This window comes from Ochotona curzoniae, unplaced genomic scaffold (genome assembly GCF_017591425.1).
Source record: "Ochotona curzoniae isolate NIBS_2020 unplaced genomic scaffold, NIBS_Ocur_1.0 contig_2321, whole genome shotgun sequence".
NCBI classification, from domain to species: domain Eukaryota; kingdom Metazoa; phylum Chordata; class Mammalia; order Lagomorpha; family Ochotonidae; genus Ochotona; species Ochotona curzoniae.
In genome coordinates, this window is record NW_024465421.1 from 362,430 (window position 1) to 384,134 (window position 21,705).

The window sequence follows — 21,705 nt, forward strand, 5'->3', positions numbered from 1 at the left end:
CACATGCCAGCACACAGAAAATAGGGCTGGAGGCAGGCCTGGTGGAGGTTGTTGGGGGTTGCTCTGACCAGGTCATGGCAACTGGTATGTGTGAGCCTGGGTCTGTGATGGGCTGGTTGGGCTGGATTGTAATATCCATCGCTAGTGAGATGAGGCATGGGTAGAACTGACCAGGCAGCCTCATCCACCAGTTTGTGCATTGGCTGGTGTAGGTTTCAAAATAAACTTGTCCCTGCACTGGCTAGCGCACACCTAAAAGTCAAGTCTGAGGTCACTCCAGAAGAGGTTTTTTCAGGGATGTACCAACTAGATTGCTGGACTCTAATCCTGGCCTCAGGGGAAATCACAATGTATGTGGTCTGACCATAGAGTTCATGTATCAGGACTGAGCCTCTGCAGCTGCTGAATGTACAATAAAAACATTTCCAGATACACACGAAAGGCCCAACAGTCCGGCCATGTAGGCAGCAGAGGACATCAAGCACCTCATCAAAAGATGAAAAGCAGAACAGACTGGCTAACCTGTGCAACACGTTCCTGGGCCTGTGCATGCACTAAATTGGAGCTGGTCAGCCAACAGACCTTGGGAAGATTTTCTCAACTCTGGGGTAATGAAACAATTTCTTAGAACTATCAAAACCACTCAAGTAACATCCTCAGGATGTTCTTCCCCACACTGGGGGCTCTAAGATGTTATCAAATGACTGTTCCTCCATCCCTGGGTGCTGATGTAGTTTAACATCAAGGAGTGACTCCCACTTCTCTTTCCCTCCCAGAGAATACAGGAGGAAAAAGATTGAAATACTTGTCCCACCAATCTTCCTCCTCACCCTGATCCTACGCATACTAACTGGAGACCCACATGGGTATGCATCCCTCTCAATTATGCAAACAATGTTAAAAATAATTCCTTAAAAAGGTTATATATTTCTTCTAGGAATTTGTCTTCAACTCATAAAAGGGTAAACAAGGTCTTACTCAAGCATATTATATGATCTCTAAAGAATAAAGTGAGGGGCATTTTGGAACATACAGGCAAGTGTCTCATCTTGGCCAACCCACTTGGATTTACTCTACAGTTTCTCTTTTTTCAGATTAAAAAACTGAAAGTAAACTCTCTCGTTTTCCTTCCTGACATCTAACTAATAAGAACTGCAAAGAAGAGCATACTGTACATCCTGTGCTAACAGCAGGAGAAAAGTGAAGTATCAACGGCAAGGGTACTGACCATGTATTAAGGAAATTAAATACTAAATACAAAGAATTTTGATTTCTAGAATTGACTTAGTAAGTTAAAAATGTATTTAGTATAGGATAAACTTATCCCCACAAAATGGCTAAATCATTACTATGAAAAGCAGAATATAGCTGGCAGTTTTATAAAAATAATCAGGGAAACAGATTGAACAGCATCTTTTTGCTAGCATACCTTTTCAAAAAAATTTTTTTAAAGATTTTGTTTACTTTTATTGGAAAGTCAGATGTAATGAGAGGAGGAAAGACAGAAAGGAAGATCTTTCATCTGCTGATTTATTCCCCAAATGACCACAACGGCCCGAACTGAGCTGATCCAAAGCCAGAAGCCAAGAGTTTCATCCAGGTCTCCCAGGCGGGTGCAGGGTCCCAAGGCTTTCCCAGACTGCTTTCCTAGGCCACAAGCAGGGAGCAGGATGGGAAGTGGAGTCGTTGGGATTAGAACCAGCACCCATATAGGATGCCTGCGCATGCAAGGCGAGGACTTTAGCCACTAGCCTACTGCGCCGGTCCTCTTTTTAAAATCTTTTAAGGTCACTGTGATCAGAAGCTACCATCCCCAATACACACACACACACACACACACACACACACACACACACACACACACACTATTCTGTACATGTTTTAAAAATAAAATCATAATCGTTCATTTTTAAAATATAGGCTCTGGGGCCTGCATCACTGGTGCAGCAAAGTTAGCTATTTCTTGCTATCCCTGTATCCCTATCCGAATACCACTCTGAGTCCCAGCTGTTCTGCTTCTGATCTGGCTTACTGCTAGTGTTACTGGCAAAATGGCAATACATGGTCCACATACTTGGGCCCCTGACACCCATGTGGGAGACTGGGACAGAGCTCCATGCCCTCAGTTTTGGCTTGGCCCACATCCTGCTATGGTGGCAATCTGGGGAGTGAACTAGCAGATGGAAGATCTCTGTCATTCTGCCTTTCATATAAATGATCTTTTTTTCAGATGCAGGCTCTGCCCTGGATTATAAAATATCATACAGGGTATGATCCATATTATACAGAGATTACTTTTTAAAGTCAGCAGAGAATGGGCAGAGCAATTATGTACTTAAATAACATAAGCCTTATCCAATATTTGTTAATTTTTTATTTTTCTTTTTAATGTTTACATTGCTGAGAGGGATACATGCTCATGGGAGCCTCTGATTAGGTAGGGAAGGTCAAGGTATGGAAAATGGTGGGTGAGATTTTTTTTTCTTCCTTCTACATCTGACACACATGCAAAGGGGAAGGGGAACCTGCTACTTGTTGTCAATCTATATCAGCACCCAGGGATGGACACAATCCTTTTACATCACCTTAGAAACCACAATGTAGGATGAAATGTTCTAAGGTGCTGCTTGAATGGTCTGGATAGCTCTGAAATATTGTCAACATTGTTGCACCAAGGTTAAGAAATCTTTCTATGGTCCACTGTCTCACCAGGTCTACTTTGGTGTATCCACTGAGCTAGACATTTGCCGAAAAGCCTGGCCAGAGAGCTGTTTAACCAATTTTGCTTTCCATCCTCTGACGAGGCACTCAATGTCCCCTGTTGGCTTAGATAAGCTAGATGTCATGTCTTTCATGTGCATCTGGGCATGTTCTCTATTGCAAAGGTATCAGTAACTATGGAGGCTCATTCCTGATTCATGCCCTCCAAGTAAAGATCACATGTGACTTTCCTTGAGGCCAGAGTTTGAGTCCAGCATTTTAGTTGGAATGTCCCCCAAGAAACTTCTGCTGGGGTAACCCCAGACTTGTTTCTAGTGTGGGCCAGCCAATGCAGGGACAAGTTCGTATTGTTACCCAAACCAGCCAATGCACATACTGGTGGATGTAGCCTGGTCAGTTCTGCCCCCAACCCCATGCGACTGGTGGGTACTATGACCTAGCCCAACTTAGCCCAATCCAGGCCGCCACATGCCTGGCCTTCATACACTCCAGCAGTGGCTGTGGCCTAGATGAGATTACCTGGAAAATTCCTACCAGGCTGTCCAATCCAGCCCTGGTTTTTGCATATGCCAGCATGTGTTACAGCCTATCTCAGCCTGCAAATCCTCCAGCTCTCATCCATACACATGGATGCTGCAGCTTGGCTCAGTTTTACCTGCCATCAGACCCAGTCCACAAGCATGCCAACGGATGTGGAAGCAGTGGCCTAAAAGAGGGTCCCAAAGTTCCTCTAGCAGGCCAATTCCCAGCCCTTGATCTTGCATGTGTCAGTGGATGCTGCAGCCAGCCTGACATGGCCATATACAGTCTAAGCAGTTGCTGGCAGGTGTTGTAACCTGATCTGCTCTCATTTTGGGCTCTCTTGAGAACTAGTAGGTGTTCTAGCCCAGCCTGGTTTTTCCCATGCTCCAGACACAGCCCATATACATGCCATAAGGTTCTGCAGCCTGGCCTGGGCTGGCCTGCCCTCAGACCCAGATCTCACACTCACCAGTGGGAGCTACAGCTTAGTAGGGGAGCCGCTAAGGTTCCACTACCAGGCCCATTCCCTGCCCCAGAGCTTGCATGTGCAGTCAGGTGCTTCAATTCAATATATATTACTATGAATGAAGGTAAAGGATTTTATAAAGGGAAAAGGGTGAACCAGGACTGGAAGACCTGAGTCTAATAACACCAATTTCTCACATGACTTTCAGTAAACTAGTTAACCTTCATCAACTGCATGCAGCCATTTGTACAACAGGTTGTTAGAATTGATGGTTTTATAATTATTTACTATTTCATCTGCTGTTATAAATACATAGTATTTCACTGTATATAATGAATTCACTAAGCAAAGTAGTAAAGCAGGAAACAGAATTTAAGCTAAGTAGAAAAAACAGCTTTGTTAATGTCCTTGAGCTCCTGACCAGTAGAAATTATTCAGAAAAACAACCTGCCTTTGAAATGGCTAACACTTCCTGGAACCAACATTTTCTGCTTTTTGAGTGTCAGGAACTGTACTAAGCTCTTTACTTACGTCACCATCATCAATTCATTTAATGTTTATCACAGCCTCAGTACAGTAGATATTTTTGTTCTTCAGCATAGACAGGTCTCACAGAGATTAGCTTACCCAAGGTCACACAGCTAAACTCAAACCAAAGCCCATGTTTTTAACCACATTATTATGCCACTTCCTATTAAATTATGAGCGACATAAATTCTTACTTAATCCTGCAAGTACTGATTATGATTCTTCATTAGAGAAAATTGCTGTAACTGGTTGTCAATCAAAAAAAAATCAGATTAATCACTTAAATGTGAAGATTATTGAAAATATTGAAAGTATATACACTTTTTAAACAGAAATGCTGTATTTTTGGTTATATGCAGTGTTTCTTTTTAATAAAACAGAAGTAAACAGTATTTGCCATATCTAGAAGACCAGCAAGAATTTTAAGAGGTGATGATATTTACTCTTTAGGCAAAGCAAAAACTTTATCACAATTACCCCAGGTGAGGATTGGGGATCTAGAAAAAGTTTCAAGAGAAAAGTTCTTCTGACAGCATCAGCATTGGGTCCCAGTCTCTAATATTTTGAAAAGTTATACTATAAATAACAACAAAAAGAGTAGCTGAGCCTTAGTAATAGAGCTTCTTTGTTGCTTCATGGGAGACCATGACTACTAGTTAACGGCTAATCGGGAGAGTGGGTGTGACTTTAATCCTCTTGCTTGTTATGCAGATTTTTTAAAAAGTAGAATGGGGCGGGGCCGGCACCTGTGGCCTAGGAGCTAAAGTCCTCACCTTGAATGCACCAGGATCCCATACGGGCGCCAGTTCTAATCCCAGCTGCTCTACTTCCCATCTAGCTCCCTGCCTGTGGCCTGGGAAGGCAGTTGAGGATGGCCCAAAGCCTTGGGACCCTGCACCCGCGTGGGAGACCCGGAATAAGTTCCTGGATCCTGGCTTCGGATCGGCATAGCATCGGCCGTTGTGCTCACTTGGGGAGCCTTCCGTCTCTGATGAGACGGAAGATCTTCCTCTCTGTCTCTCCTCCTCTCTGTATATCTGACTTTCCAATAAATAAATAAATCTTAAAAAAAAAAAAAGTAGACTGGGGCAACCACTTAGCCAAGCAGTTAAAACATCCCAGTCTCACATCAGAGCATCTGAGTTTGTTCCCAAGTCCCACTCCCAATTTCAGCCTAGGCCTGATGCAGATGGCGGGAGGCAGCAGGTGCTGGCTCAAGTCACCGAGTCCCTGACAAACAGGCAGGAGACCCAAGCTGAGTTCCTGGTTCCAGCTTCAGCCTGGCCTCACCTTGGTTTTTGAGGTTATTTGAGTGAGCCAATGTGTAACATTTTTCTTTTGGTTAAATAAAGGCATCTTTCAAAATATAGGATAAACAAAATTATAAATGTATAAATCCATGCACTAAAAATATTATGACTTACTTTCATCCCTGCTCAGAATCCTAAGTGAATTTTTTCCTACATACCCTCAACATACAATCTTTCTTTTTAAAGATTTATTTTTATTGGAAAATCAGATACACAAAGAGGAGGAGAGGCAAAGAGGAAGATCTTCATCCACTTACTCACTCCCCAACCGGCTGCAATGGCTGGAGCTGAGCCCATCTGAAGCCAGGAGCCAGGAGCTTCCTCCAGGTCTCACATGTGGGTGCAGGGTTCCAAGGCTTTGCACTGTCAACTGCTTTTCTAGGCTACAAGCAAGGAGCTGGATGGGAAGTGGGGCTGACTGGACACAAACCAGTACACACACTGGATTCAGGCGCATGCAAAGTGAGGACTTTAGCCACCCCCTCAATATACAATCTTATCTCTAGTAGACGCTCAGATTTTCAGACAGATAACCTCCATCTCATATTTTTCACCCCAGCAACAACCATTTCTGATCAGCCACACACAGACACAGCAAACAAATTAGATCAAAATAATGTAGAGGCATAAAGAATAAAATACCCAAAGAGAGAGGCATTTATAGGAATGCATTGTATAATCAAAACTTTTTTCTGTTATTTCAACTCTCTTTGTCCTTCCTATGGGAGAAAAAGAAACTCTTCAAAAACATAATTCACATCAATTAATGAAAGTATTGGTTTCATATACTGTCTAACATTCAAACTCAATTTCTTCTTCTTCTTTTTTTTTTTAAAGATTCATTAATTTTATTGGAAAGGCAGACTGACAGAAGAAGGAGAGACAAGATCTTCCATCCACGGTTTACTCCTAATTGGTCATAATGGTCAAAGCTAAGCCAATCTGAAGGCAGGAGCCAGGAGCTTCTTCCAGGTTTCCCACACATGCGCAGGATCGTCAAGGCAGTGGACTATCCCCAACAAGCAGGTAGCTGGATGGAAGTGGGGTAGCTGGACACAAACTGGAGCCCATATATGATCTCGGCAGTTGCAAGATGAGGAGTTAGCCACTGAGCCATGGTGCCGGGGGCCCAAAACTCAATTTCCTCTTAAATCTGGAATGTTGTTCTCTAAAAACTCATAGAAAGCCGAGTCCACATGCATCCTAAGTAGTCAAAAGAAAAAAAAAAACCAAAAGAAACAAACAAGAATAACAGCAAATTACCCTTCTTTGATCCAACCCTGGAGGAAGCACTGAAGAATTTCTTCACTGTGGTAACCTTTCGGGTCTTTTCATTGGTTTTCTTTTCTTCAAACTTGGAAAAAGTAAGAGATTGGGCCCCTTGGTTGCTCTGACTGCTGGCAAAGGCCTCTTCCTCCTCTCGCTGAAGTCTGTAATTCACAAGACAATTAGGAACCATCTACATTTGCTCCAAGTGTTCTCCATAGTAGGTCATTACTCAGTGAATTGAAGAGGATCTAAAACTTATAGAACTAGAGGCTAAAGCTATCAAATGGTCTGAGTTCTCAGCCCTACATATTACTTAAGATTTCAGAATGGACTTCTCAATTAATCACACTCACTCGGCAGTCTCACTAGGGTTACATGAAGGGAAGTCCAACCCTTTTTCCCACGCATGGCTGAAATGGACAAATAAGTAAATCATTACTACAGAATGGGGCTGTTTATGTCATAGAGCAGGAAGTGGCCGATATGAAAACACAGCAAAGAGTGGAATCTGCTGGAGGAATATGAGATGGGTCACCTGAACAGAATCTGAAAAGGTGACTAGGATTCTACTGAGTGAGAGAACTTTCCAAGGAATCAGCACTGCACATATGAAACCAAGTGGTTTGTTCCAGAACAAGGACACCACAAGCACAGCACTGACAGTGTGATGGACTCCAACACCGGGCAGACAGGAAGGCATCAGCAGTGGGCCTTGATTGCCAAGGCCACAGTTATTCTGGATTTCTCCATGTGGCAAACCGAAGAATGTATCATTATGGGAGCTGTGCATCAGACAGATAAGGCTGTAGCTTTGTGAATAACTCAAGGGGTAAAACAAACACAGACAATATATTATAAAGGTATAAAAATAAAAGGAGGTAAAACTCAACAAGCTTTTCTGAGCTACAATAAGTGCAATTAGCTGCCAAATAAAGTGAAGAGGAAATTAAGAATAACCCCAAGCTACTTGTTGGGATACTGGCATTCTATAGTCCCAACAAGTAGCTTGGGGTTGTTCAGGACTCAACTGCTCTATTTCTGGTTAGTCCTTTACTAATGAGCCTGAGAAAGTAGTGGGGAATGGCCTGAGTCTTGGAAACCCTGCACCCATGTGAGCAATCCAGCTGAAGTTAGTTCGGTGATGCTGGCTTCCGGTCCAGCTTGGGCTATTGCTGTCATCTGGGGATTGAACTAATGGATGGAATTACTCCAAAATCTTCTAGTTAGCTGTATAATCAGTAATGCTATTAACTGACACAGGAGGAGCATTAGGAGGAAAATAATGAGAGTGGGGACACATAAACAAAAGCAGGAAATCTGTCTGAATCAACTGCACTTGAAATATATATAACTGAGTATAATCCTCAGAATGAGGAAAGTAATTCATGATGAGAACTGTGTGCCAAGTCTGTGCTCAGTGTATCACATAAAGGTACTTCAAAGTTTATGGGGAAAGAGGAGTTTAAAGTTTACTTTAGTAGAAACACTTTGACATCCACACAGTTTTTTCATTATACATACTTTCCATAACTTTCTGAAGATCCTCTGGTATACATCACTTCCTTCAATCTTTACCACAGGGTGTGCACATACCCACTATTCTACTCTAAGGAGCTTACTGCCAAAGAGAACTGAGACTAACATACTCAAAACAATAAACAACCTAGAGAGAGTAAAAATACAAAATGAAGAAATCATTAAAAGCTATGCATTAAATGCTGACTGCAAAAAGGGAAGTAAATCTTTTCTTGTAATATTAAGTTGACTGGTTGATAGCTCAAAAAAATTGAAGAAACATGTATTTGGGTAACAACAGAGTACATAGCCAGTTAATTCCCGCCAAATTAATGTCCCATTACCTCTCTGCCAGTTCCCAGTCCTCCTGAATCTGCTTCTGCCTGGCTTTATGGTACTCTTCTCTCCAGCACTTGGAGCAGAAACCCTGCCAAGCAGGGTTGCCGTAGTAACCACATCCTTTCTTGCATAAGAGCTCTGACTGATCCACATGAATTCCTCGGCGTTCGGATTTCAGGCTCATCTTCCTCCTGCAAATCAAGAGAAAAACAAATTGGTGTTGACACACTGTATCTAACAGAAACATTACAACTGTGAACAATATAAAAAGTGAGTCCATGATTGCCAAGTTGCAAGGGAAGGAAAGAAGAAAAGAGGTAAAGAGCAAAGGAAGAAGGAAGGAAGGAAGGAAGGAAAGAAGGAAGGAAAGAAGGAAGGTAGGAAGGAAAGAAGGAAGGAAGCAAGGAAAGAAGGAAGGTAGGAAGGAAAGAAGGAAGGTAGGAAGGAAAGAAGGAAGGTAGGAAGGAAAGAAGGAAGGAAGGAAAGAAGGAAGGTAGGAAGGAAAGAAGGAAGGAAGGAAAGAAGGAAGGAAGGAAGGAAAGAAGGAAGGAAGGAAGGTAGGTAGGAAGGAAGGTAAAGGTTAAATACTGCAAATTTCCAACCCAACTCTCTTTAACAGACATCTTATACACTGCTTGAAATAATATAGAATTCTTTAAGAAAAGACCAATGCTGAGTCAGACCTAAATGTAAGATCAGGAATAAAAAATTCCTAGAAGAAAACAAAAGGAAAAGTTTTCTGACACTGAATTTGAATATGATACCAAAAGTATAAACAAAAGAAAAAAGTCAAAGGAACTAAATCAAACTTAAAAGACTTCTGCACAGCAAAGGAAACAACCAACAGAGTGAAATACAGTTCACAGAACAAAAGGGGATATCTGCAAACCAAATGCTTTTAAAGACTTGATACTCAGAATATATAAGAAACTTCTACAGCCCCGGCTTCACAACAAAAACCAAATTATCTGACTTTAAAAATGGGCATAGATTTGGAATAGCCAGTTCTCCAAGGAATACGCACAAATGGCAAACAAATATAAAAAGACACTAAATAGTGCTGGCATGACAACTCAACTGGTTAATCCCTCCCCTTCAAGTGCTAGCATCCCATGTTGGCACCAGTTCACATTCCAACTGCTCCATTTCCCATCTAGCTCCCTGCTTATAGCCTGACAAAGCAATAGGGGGTGGCCCAAAGCCTCAGAATCCTGAAACCACATGGGAGACCTGAAGATGCTCCTGATCCCTGGCTTTGAATCAGCTCAGTTCCAGCAGCTGTGGCCATTTGGGGAGTGAGGTAGTGGATGGAAGGTCTTTGACTCTCTTTTTAAAAGACACGACACTAAGTATCCTGAGTCACAAAAAGATGAACAACAGTGGCAGAAGTCTGGCTTACAAATTAAGTCATGGGTTGGGATGCTCACATGCCATAATGGAATGTGTGAGCTTTAACCACAGCTCCATTCCAGTTCCAGTTTCCTGATAATGGGCACCCAGCAGGCAGCAGGTAAGGATGGTTCATCCCAGACTGAGTTCTCAGTTCTTGGTTTTGGTCTGGTACTGTCTTTTCAGAGTGTTGTGTGAATAAAGTTAAATTTTTAAGGTAAGTGCTTTATAATCCCACTTGTATGACATAGCTAAAGTACTAGAATGACAGGTATCATGGGATGGGGTGAGGGATGAAGGAGACTCACTGTCCACTGGGAATGGAGCTTCAATTCTGCCAGATGGAAAAAAACACAGAGCCTTGTTACAGCATATTAATATAACTATACTATACACTAAAAAGCAGGCAAGAATGTGGCTTTTTATATTAAAAACAAAACATTTCATCACTTTTGTTAAAAAAAATTATTAGTATCCTTGGTTGCTACCAGAACTTCCACCTTATCCTGAGGGACAAGTACAATCCTGTTACAATGTATAGTTTGTGTCAAGAAGACAAATGCATTTCAACAACGGGAAAATGAATACTTGGCCTCGACTCAAACAATTCGACATTTATTATGAAAATGAATGTAATTAAAGCTTCAGAACATAACATTAACTGCTTGGCACAGCATTCAAGGTCTTCAGCAATCTAGAACAAATCAAATTTGTTAGCTACTACTCACTACATGTGACAGCTACTTCCCACAGAAACAAGGTAGGCGCCGTTCCCCATTGTTACATGAAAAAAAAAAGGAGGTTCAGAGAAATTTCTGAATGTATGTAAACTCTACTAAAAACAAGCAACAGAGGGCCTGGCGGCTAAAATCCTCACACCTTGAACACGTTGGGATCCCATTTGGGTGCCAGTTCTAATCCTAGCAGCCCCGTTTCCCATCCAGCTCCCTTTTTGTGCAAGGACAGCCCAAAGACTTAGGACCTTGCACCTGCGTGGGAAACCCAGAAGAAGCTCCTGGCTCCTGGCTTCAGATCAGCTCAGCTTCGGCCGTGAAGCTACATGGGGAGTGACTCAGCGAACAAAAGATCTGTCTATCTGCCACTCTGTATACCTGACTTTCCAATAAAAACAAATGAATCTTAAACAAACAAACAGTAAAACAAGCATCAGAAAAAGGATCAAAACCAAGGAATATTCCCAAACTCTTGAACTACATTGCTTCCATTCTTTCTACCCAAATCCACATGCCTGAGCATGAATTTCAACCATACCATAATTTCCCACACAAATCAATCACGCACATGCCTAGGTTTAGAATTTTTTCTTTCTGTCTAGGTAAACATGATTCTCTCCAAAGTTCACTCTAAGAACCATCTTCTCAAACTGTTTCTGTCTTCCTCCTGCTTGGAAGCACACCGAGGAGCTGCTTGTGGTCCTCACCGGGCTGGCTGCGTGTTCAGGCTTGCAGATAGAGACAGAGTTGATTTGTGGTCAGCCTCCACAAAGATAGTGTATAAGCCACCCTTTAAGATTTGATATCAATTCGAGGGATTAGGTAAGGTTAAAAAGTTAGAAAGTCATGTGGATAAGGAGAAACAAAAAATGTGTCATGAGGGTTGGCTATTAAATTAGAAAAATTTCCACCTGCAACTTTTCTTATTCTACAACCAGGAAAATACTAGACTTTCTACAAAGCTGAGTCTGCATGGCAGGTAAATTAACAAGGCAGTCTTCACCTGTGACAAATGGCTCTAACTGACGCTGATGTACTTCATCTAGCTCTATTTTCTTCATGCTGCTAAAATTTGACAGGTATTTCCTTTCCCTCTGCAGATATACAGGACACACACAGATAAAGGATTACAGAAAACTTGTTTGTGTCAAGTATCTATAAAATATTAAGTCTACTTATCAAAACTAAGGAATTACTTTTCCCATTTCAAATGAATAAACTAGGCTTGATGATCTCAGGTATTCAAAGAGCTATATACATTGGACTTAAAATTGGAAATAACATCTTAACAAATTCCAAAGTCAGTTTCCTTGTCTACTACATATTTAAATTTACTTACTCATCACAAATGATCATGCGGTAAACAGCTACCCAACAATTTCCATTCAAATTGAAACCACATGGTTCCCATTCTTCATATAAATAAACTGGCCAACAAGCAGAGAAATAGTGGCAGATTACAGTGTCTGCGCTAGAGAAACTCAAACATACAGGCAAAAACTAAGCCCACATCATGTGAATTCCCACCATTAATGCATCTCAAACATTCCACTAAGAGTCAATTGTGCACAGAATTAAGCCAGGGATCCCTGGTGATGCAACTGATGGAGCATGTCCTTGCCCCTAGAAAGCTGAAACTGAAAATAGAGATTTGAGAATTCAGAAAAAGAAAAGTATTAGGAAGCTGTGGGAGTCCTAAGACAGCATCTTGGGGTAGGCGTTTGGGCTCCCAAGATGGGTGTATCACTTATCAGAGTACTTCAATCAGGGTTCAACTGTGACTCCAGATTTCCCTCAGAGGCAGCAGGAACAGGCACATTGTATTTAGTTCCTGCTTCGCATGCAGGAGACCTGGATTACATTCCCACTTCTTGGTCCAGCACTATTATGGGAATTTGGAGGAGTAAACTAATGAATGTGAGCTCCATCTTTGTCCATGTCATTATATTTCTTTCTGCTCTCTATGCCTCTCAAATTAAAAACATAGTAACACTTTCTTAAAACCAGCCTTGACTTACATTGACTATAAAGAGTCTTGGAAAAGATGACATAAAAAGAGAAAACACTCTGCAGAGGAACATTTTTTAAAATATATGTATCTATTTTTATTAGAAATTCAGATTTACAAAGAGGAGGAGAGACATGGAAAAAAATATTCCGTCCACTGGTTCACTCCCCAAGCAGCCACAATGGCTGCTGAAACTAAGCTGATTCAAAGCCAGGAGCCAGAGAATCAAGATGGCGGCAAAGGGTGCAGACATGTTTGAGAAGATGGAAAATTATTAGGGTAAAGAACAGAGAGTAGATTACAGAAAAGTTAGGGGTCAGGAAGTCAACAGGGAGGTAACTTGGGAACCCCTGGACACACAGAAGAGGCGACGATGCGGTAGGGTGTTACAGGGAACACAGCAGCCACCCATGAGCAATGATCTGGACTCCAACAACAACCAGGGATCCAGAGGTGGCCACAGATCAGCCCTTGCAGCAGCCAGGTGGGAGCTTGGGAGGTAAAGACAGGCTGGAACTGGCCAATCCTGCTAAATACTTTGACCAGCAATGAACAGAAAGGGGGCTGGGGCTGCGGACTCTGCAGGGCAGACTGGTAGTGGGTCCGAGCCAACACCACAGGGATCAACTGCTGGAGTGGGCATGCTTCTAGCTAGTCACACCCAGCTCATTTCATGGAGAGGATAGCGCCAGCTTCGTGTCCTGCAGGATATGGGTGGTCCCTGGATCAGAAAGCCAACAGCCCAAACTCTCCAACAGTGCTCCACTGGGCTCCATCTTGTGTGTTTACCTGAGATCAGTGCTGCTGATAAACCAATTATCTGGGACAGCTGGTGTCTTCCTAACCCAGGACACTGATCGAACATAAAAACTGACTTGTAGATCTGTAGGTAATACATCTTAGAAAACTACACTAAGGAGAAAAATACATCAAACAGGATTGCAATGTCAAAAGTTAAGAGACAGAGGTACAATGAATGTTACCAAATACTCTCCAGTTAGAGGAACAAAAGCCTCTAACACCCTCAGAGTTAACTGAGAAAGACATTGAAAAAATGGGAGACACAGAATTCAGAAAATATATTATAAAGTTTCTGACCAACAGCGAGAAGCACATAACACAAGAATTTAAAGAATTTAAAGAATTTGTTACACAGGAAATAAATCAAATGAAAGCTGACATTTCAGAAGTTAAGAATACAATGGGGCAAATTAAAAGTACAGTGGAGAGTCTAAAAAATAGAATGAATGAAGCAGAAGAAAGAATATCAGAATTAGAAGATATTTCCTGTTACTAGGGGAAATAAACAAAAAGCTAGAAGCAGAGCTAGGGCAAGCTAAAAAAATATCCAGGAATTAAAAGATAAAATTAAAAGGCCCAATATAAGAATTATGGGAGTTCCAGAAGGTGAAAAAGAGCAACTGAGTTTAATTGTGTATTCAATGAAATAATACACAAAAACTTCACTAATCTAGAGAAAGAATTGGGAAACAACATTCAGGAGCAGCACAAGACTCCCAACAGGGTTGACAAAAAGCGACCTTCACCAAGACACATGATAATCAAGCTCTCCTGAGTTGAACACAAGGAAAAAATACTTAAATTTGCACGCAACAAAAATCAAGGACTTACAGAGGAACCCCAACCAAACTCACAGCTGACCTCTCAGAGGAAACACTACAGGCCAGGAGAGAATGGAGCGACATATTCCAGACTCTAAAAGGGAAAAATTTTCAGCCCAGAATAAAGTATCCTGCAAAGCCCTCTTTTGTCTTTGAAAGTGAAATAAAATTCTTCCACAATAAAGAAATACTCCAAGAATTCATGTCCTTCAAACCAGCCCTACAGCTAATACTCAAAGATGTTCTAGTGAAAGAGGAAAGGAATAGCAACTACCAAAACCAAAGGCAAACGTGGAGAACATCCCACTGAAAGACTAACAGAAGACTCAAAGAACACCACATTACTAAGGTGACAGAACCAAACTGCCACCTATCCACATTAACATTGAATGTAAATGGTTTAAATTCATCAACCAAATGCCACAGATTAGAGGAATGGATCAAAAACCAAAACCCAACTATCTGCTGCTTACAGAGACACATCTCACTAACAAAGATAAGAGGAAACTGAAAGTGAAAGGATGGAAAAAGATATTCCAAGCAAATTAAAAGAAAAAACGTGCAGGGGTAGCCATTCTTGTATCAGATGATATAGACACTGATGTGAAAAACATTAAAAGAGATGAAGAAGGATATCATATAATAATCAAGGAATCCATTCAGCAAGAAGAGATCACCATAATAAATATATATGCATCAAACGCCAATGCACCTAGCTATGTGAAATAAACATTGATAGACTTAAAGGGAGAAATAGACTCCAATACAATCATAGTGGGTTACCTTAAAACCCCTTTAACATCAGTGGACAGATCAAAAACCAGAAACTCAACAAAGAAACAACAGAACTCACCCAAACTCTAGAGCAAATGGACTTAGTTGATATCTATCAAACTTTTCATCCTACAGATAGAGAATACACTTTTTTTCCATCAATGCATGGAACCTTCTCCAAAACTGATCATGTTATAGACCACAAAACAAGCCTCAGCAAATTTTTTAAAAATCGGAATTATACCATGCATATTCTCAGACTATCAAGGAGTGAAGTTAGAGACCAATCAGTCAAAACACCCAAGAAGATTTGCGAACACATGGAGACTGAATAATATGTTACTAAATGAACAATGGATCAGAGATGAAATGAAAGGGGAAATTAAAAATTTGCTTGAAACAAATGAAGGCATCAATACTACATATCAAAACTTTTGGGACACAATCAAGGCAGTGTTAAGAGGAAAGATCATTTCAATCAGTGCTTACATTAAGAAATTAGAAAGGCATCAAGTAAATCAACTAACCTTACAATTGAAGCAACTAGAAACACAACAGCAAAGCAATCCCAAGATTAGGAGAAAAAAAGAGATCAAAATAAGGGAGCAAATAAACCAAACAGACACCAAGAGTACAGTTCATCAGATTAATCAATCAAAGAGCTGGTTCTTTGAGAAAATCAACAAAAGAAATTCCCCACTAGCCTGACTAATCAAAAAAGAGAGGAAGAAAATACACATCAATAATGTAAGAGATGAAAAAGGAGATATAACAATCCAGATACCTCAGAAATACAACGAATCATCAGGAACTATTACAAGCAACTATATGCAAACAACTGAGAAGACCTAGAGGAGATGGCTATATTTTTTTAACACATACAATCCATCCAAACTGAATCAAGAAGCAATTAACAAACTAAATAGACCTATAATGTGGACTCTAATTGAATCAGCAATTAAAGCCCTCCCAACCAAGAAAAGTCCTGGACCAGATGGCTTCACTGCTGAATTCTACCAAATATTTCAAGAGGAACTTACCCCAATCCTATACAAGCTTTTCCAAACAATAGAAAGAGAAGCAATCTTTCCAAGATCTATGAAGCTAATATCACCTTAATACCAAAGCCAGATAGAGAAACAACAGAAAAAGAGAACTACCGACCAGTATCTTTGATGAACATAGATGCAAAGATCCTCAATAAAATACTAGTTAACAGGATCCAATAACACATCAGGCAGATCATTCACCTGGACCAGGTGGGATTCATCCCAGGCATGCAGGGATGGTTCAACATTCACAAATCAATAAATGTGATATATCACATCAACAAATTGAAAAATAAAAACCATATGATCCTCTTAATAGATGCAGGGAAGGCATCTGATAAAATCCAACACCACTTCATGTTAAAAACCCTAAACAAGATAGGCATAGAAGGAATATTCTACAACACAATCAAAGCAATTTATGAAAAACCCAATGCCAACATCATACTAAATGGAGAAAGACCGGAAGCCTTCCCACTAAAATCTGGAACCAGACAGGGATGTCCACTGTCACCACTACTCTTCAACATAGTATTCGAAGTCCTTGCCAGAACTATTAGGCAAAAAAAAAAAAAAAAAAAAAAGGAATTAAAGGAATCCAAATTGGAAAGAGGAAATGAAATTATCGCTTTTTGCAGATGACATGATTCTCGACATAGGAAAACCAAAAGACTCAGTGAAGAGACTATTGGAACTTATAAGAGACTTTGGTAGGGTAGCAGGATACAAAATTAATGAACACAAGTCAATGGCACTAGTGTACACAAAAAATTCAATGGATGAGAAAGAAATTTTAAGTACAGTCCCCTTTAAAATAGAGGAGAGGAATCTTAAATACCTAGGAATTTAGCTAACTAAATACGACGAAAACTATAAAACATTAAAAAAGGAAATAGAAGAAGACCTTGAAAAATGGAGGAACTTACCATGTTCCTGGATTGGCAGGGTCAACATCAAAATGATATTACCAAAAGCAGTATACAGATTCAATGCAATCCCAATCAAAATCCCAACTTTTTTTTTTTCAGAAATAGAAAAGATGATACAAAAATTCATCTGGAATCACAAAAGACCACAAATAGCCAAAGCTATCCTGAAAAATAGAAATCAAGCTGGAGGAATTACAATTCCAGACCTCAAGACATACTACAGAGCAGTGGTTATCAAAACAGGCTGGTACTGGTACAGAAACAGAGAAGAAGATCAATGGAACAGAACAGAAACACCAAAAGGGAGCCCACACATGTATAGTCAACTCATCTTTGACAAGAAAACTGAAAATAATCCAGACAAAAAGCCTGGTGTCTTCAACAAATGCTGTTGGGACAACTAGATTGCAGCTTGCAGAATAAAGAAGCAAAACCCACACCTGTCACATTATATGAAAATCAACTCTAAATGGATCAAGGACCTAAATGGATCAAACCATCAAACTATTAAAGGAAAACATGACAAGCACACTCCAAGATATAGGAACAGGGAAAGATTTCTTAGAAAAAACGCCTAAAGCAAAGGCAGTCAAAGTCAAAATGAACAAATGGGACTACATCAAACTAAAAAGCTTCTGTGCAGCAAAGGAAACAATTAACAAAGTGAAGAAGCAACCAACAGAATGGGAGAAAATTTTGCACACTACACAAGTGATCGGGGAATAATATCCAGGACTTACAAAGAGGTTCAGAAAATCATGGACACCAAAAAGAAAAAATAAAACAAAAAACCAACCCTATAACAAAATGGGCAAAGGAAATGTGCCAGAGTCCAGCTCCAGCCGAGTTCGGAGCTCGGGAAGGGTGCATGGAGTTGGCGATCAAAAAGACACACACACTGTCACTTGGTGTGCTCTCCCAACAGCTCAAGAAAAAGCTGTCCTTTTTATTTACTCAGACACCTCACAAGCTTCTTCACAAACAACTAATTGTTTTAATTGTTCTATTTTTACTTCAAGACTAAGGGGGTATGTACAGATATTTGGTCACTCTGTCTGCACTTCAGGGCTAAGCAGGTGCCCCTAAAGATAATTCTGCAAAATACTGTATTCTTATTCTTCAAAGCAAGCTATTATTTACTTTTCAACAGTAGCCATGGAGCAGCAGCCAGGACTCCAAGGCCAAGGCACATGCGATTACCTGCTAATCAGTAGTACATTCCTACCACATTTCTATTTCTACAATTTACCCATTATTTAATGGGAAAATAGGTTACAAGGGAAAAAATGTAAAATTTAAAACAAAAATTTCAAATGTTAAATTCCCCTACAACTATAGACTCTACAATCCCATAAACAATGAAACAACAATCAAAAGCATTTTTCTTTAATAAAAGCATCCTTAATTCCTCCAGTTAGAAATTATAAAAGCAGCTAAAACAACTACATTTTCTATGCTCCAAAAAAATTGCAAAGACAGGCTAGCCTTTGAGATAACGATAACTATTTATTGCCATAGCAGATTCAGCTCTCATTCCCATCACTTGCATTAATATTTAGGATATTTTCAAGTCCCTTCCCCACTCTGAGGCAATGGTTAAGTACCCAATAAGGTGTCCAAAAATGGCATGGGCTCAATTGTGCTCCTGTGTGTAAATTGTCAAAGGCCCACTCACCAAGACATTATCAGTGACATTAACTCTCAAGCTCACATCGGTTGCAAAAATCGTCTCACAGGAGCAAGCAATAATGCCCTAATAGATTACAGAATTCTTAGTGGGGGTGCTTGAGTGTCCATGCAACCAGGGGATGAAATAGCGTCAAGGTGGTCAGAGACTTCCGCCGGGCCTTGTCAAACAGGGGAGCTGTTCTCTTCACATCTTCGTGTCATCCATACCCACTGCACGGACCCCAGCAGAAATGAACAGACATTTTTCAAAAGAAAAGATTCAAATGACTAACAGACATATGAAAAGATACTCAGGCTCCCTAGCCATCAGAAAGATACAAATGAAAACCATGTTGTGGTACCACCTAACTCCAGTGAGACTGGCCTACATTCAGAACTCAGCTAACAACATCTGCTGGCGTGGATGTGGGGAGAAAGGCACCCTCTTTCACTGCTGGTGGGAATGGTGGCTAATACAACAAGTGTGGAAATCTATATGGAGAGTGCCTGGACATTTGCAAATAAATCTGCCATACGACCCAGCTATCCCGCTGCTAGGAATATACCCAAAAGAAGTGAAATCTGCATGTGAGAAGGGGATCTGTAATCCTATATTTGCAGCAGCACAATTCACAATAGCAAAGACATTGAAACAATCCAGATGTGTGTCCAAAGAAGAGTGGTTAAAGAAACTGTGGTACATCTACTCCATGCAATATTATTCAGCTATTAAGAAGAATGAAATTATACTATTTACAACTAGGTGGTCCCAACTAGAGATCATTATGCTCCAGTGAAATGAGTCAATCACAAAAGAACAAATACCATATGTTCTCTCTTATATAAAGAAACCAGCATGGAAAGTGTAACTTTAATAATCTGATCCATACTGTTATTGTTTCGTTTTGTTTTGTTTTGGCTGTATCCCATGTGTTTTGATATTTTCTATTTCAGTTTTATTTATTCCAAATACTCTCTTTTATCTTGTTGAATTCAAGGCTGGCTCATGGATTATACGGTGGCATCATTTTTCCCAAGAGATTTTTGTATGTATTTGATAAAACAGCTGAATGATTGGTATTCTGGAACACTATTAATTCGTGGGAAGGTTACGTTCTTACCCCTAGAATTTCCTGATGGATCCTCAAAACTGGGCTTCCTTGTGGCTCATCTGACCTCAGAAGTGCAGCAACTCCCTTGAATACAACGCTGCCCCTGGAGAAGATGGAACCCCACGGGAACTGCCTCTAAGAACTGAAAAACTAAATTTGTTTAATATTCCTCTTGTTCCACTACAGGTCAGGAGTGCAGAGAAATTCTCCACCTTCTTAGGATGTTTGAGGAAGATTTTAAGTGTAACTTATTATTTATAGACAACAAATTCTTAACGGCCTGAGACATTAGAAAAGCCATAGAAATTTGTGGTGGGATCCAAGAACAACCCTGAGAGCCTCTTAAGAGGAGGTTGTGTGTACAGAGCAGGGGAGGATCTCAGGGTGGATCAGGAGGATAAGAGGAGTTCTGTATCCTAGCCCCAGAAACTCCCGGAGGCCTCCCAAGTGCTTTCGTCACAGAAGCGATGGATGCTTTGTCGAGGATTGTCAGCATGGACACCAACAACCGTATCCCGACTGCCTAGGAGATCACAGGGAATATGAATGCCCTCGGAGGCTGAGAACTCTGAGGTCAGCCATTTCCTATTGGATTTCCCACACGGGATGGTAGCAGCCCCAAACCCTCTCATAGGGTCTGGTGACATCAGAACTACAGCCAGGAGCCCCAGGTGGTACTCAGAGATAAAAGGGTTGTAAATCTCCTTTTGGACTCAGGAGAGGAGCTTTCTGTGGTCCTTATTTAGTTCCAGCCTTGATTCCCAGGCCTCTCTTACACCGACCATCAGGGCTGCTTGTGAGCCTCAAAATTAGTTCAGATAGAGATTAATAAAGGTCAGCTAGTTGATAATCACGCAGCTTGTACCTCAATGATCAGGCTTCCCATCTGGCTTTTCAGATAGACAGATATAGATATAGATACAGACACAGATATAGATACAGACACAGATATATAGATACAGATACAGATATATAGTCTGCAACAGCCAGGGAAAAGGCCAACTAGCCTAATCACTCAGCCTGTACTTACTGGTCAGGCTCCCTTCTTGCTTCTCCTGGACTTACCTAGGTAGGATAAATTGTTAAATTCTTCCTCACTCACCGGATTGTTGGGAGATTTCCCTGCTCACCTGCTTAAAACTTTTCTATTCTTCAATTGTTAAAATGCAAAGTTCTGTAAAAACCATGCTTAACCACTATATACTACAAAGCTTAAATTGTGGCTTAATTTTCTCCCCAAAATACTTTATCAATTTGAAACAGTTAATGCTAAACAAGATGTAACTGCATAGAAACTTTCATGTTAAGTTTGTACCCAGCTGTTATATACATGATGGATGTTAATGTTGATCCTTCCACTGTTCCTGTGCCACTCTAATTTAGGTTAAACTTAAAAACATGTTAGCTTGGGAGGGAAAAAAAAAAAGGTTTATAGCAGCTGGTTGTGTATACACTAAAATTGAGATGCCAAGGAAGTAGTCACAGGATGTGGTTAAGAACTTGCATTTTGTAACATATTGGTCACTCAATGCCATGTTAATTAACTTCATAATGTTGTTGATTTCTATGTTTCTTCCTATTGGAAACCCCAATGCCTATCAAACTGTGTCATAAAATAAATAATTTAAACAAACAAAAAAACAAAGCCAGGAGCCAGCAGCTTCCTCCAGGTCTCCCACACGGGTGCAGGGTCCCTAGGCTTTGGGCCATCCTCAACTGCTTTCCTGGACCACAAACGTGGAGCTGGATG

The 21,705-nt window shown here is 40.6% G+C and overlaps 1 protein-coding gene across 3 annotated transcripts in view; it reads right to left on the reverse strand.

Moving 5' to 3' along the window:
* RABGEF1 (RAB guanine nucleotide exchange factor 1) overlaps positions 1–21,705 on the reverse strand; it is a 70,744-nt gene that overhangs the window by 31,008 nt on the left and 18,031 nt on the right. For 2 of the 3 annotated variants that reach the window (XM_040972750.1, XM_040972748.1), the window contains exons 2-3: positions 8,676–8,861; positions 6,811–6,977 (exon numbers count right to left, since the gene is read on the reverse strand). In XM_040972750.1, the coding sequence (XP_040828684.1) occupies positions 6,811–6,977; positions 8,676–8,854 (346 nt within the window). In that variant the 5' untranslated portion in view covers positions 8,855–8,861. Of the gene's footprint in view, positions 1–6,810; positions 6,978–8,675; positions 8,862–21,705 lie in introns of those variants that run through there. The other variant, XM_040972751.1, reaches the window with a different exon arrangement.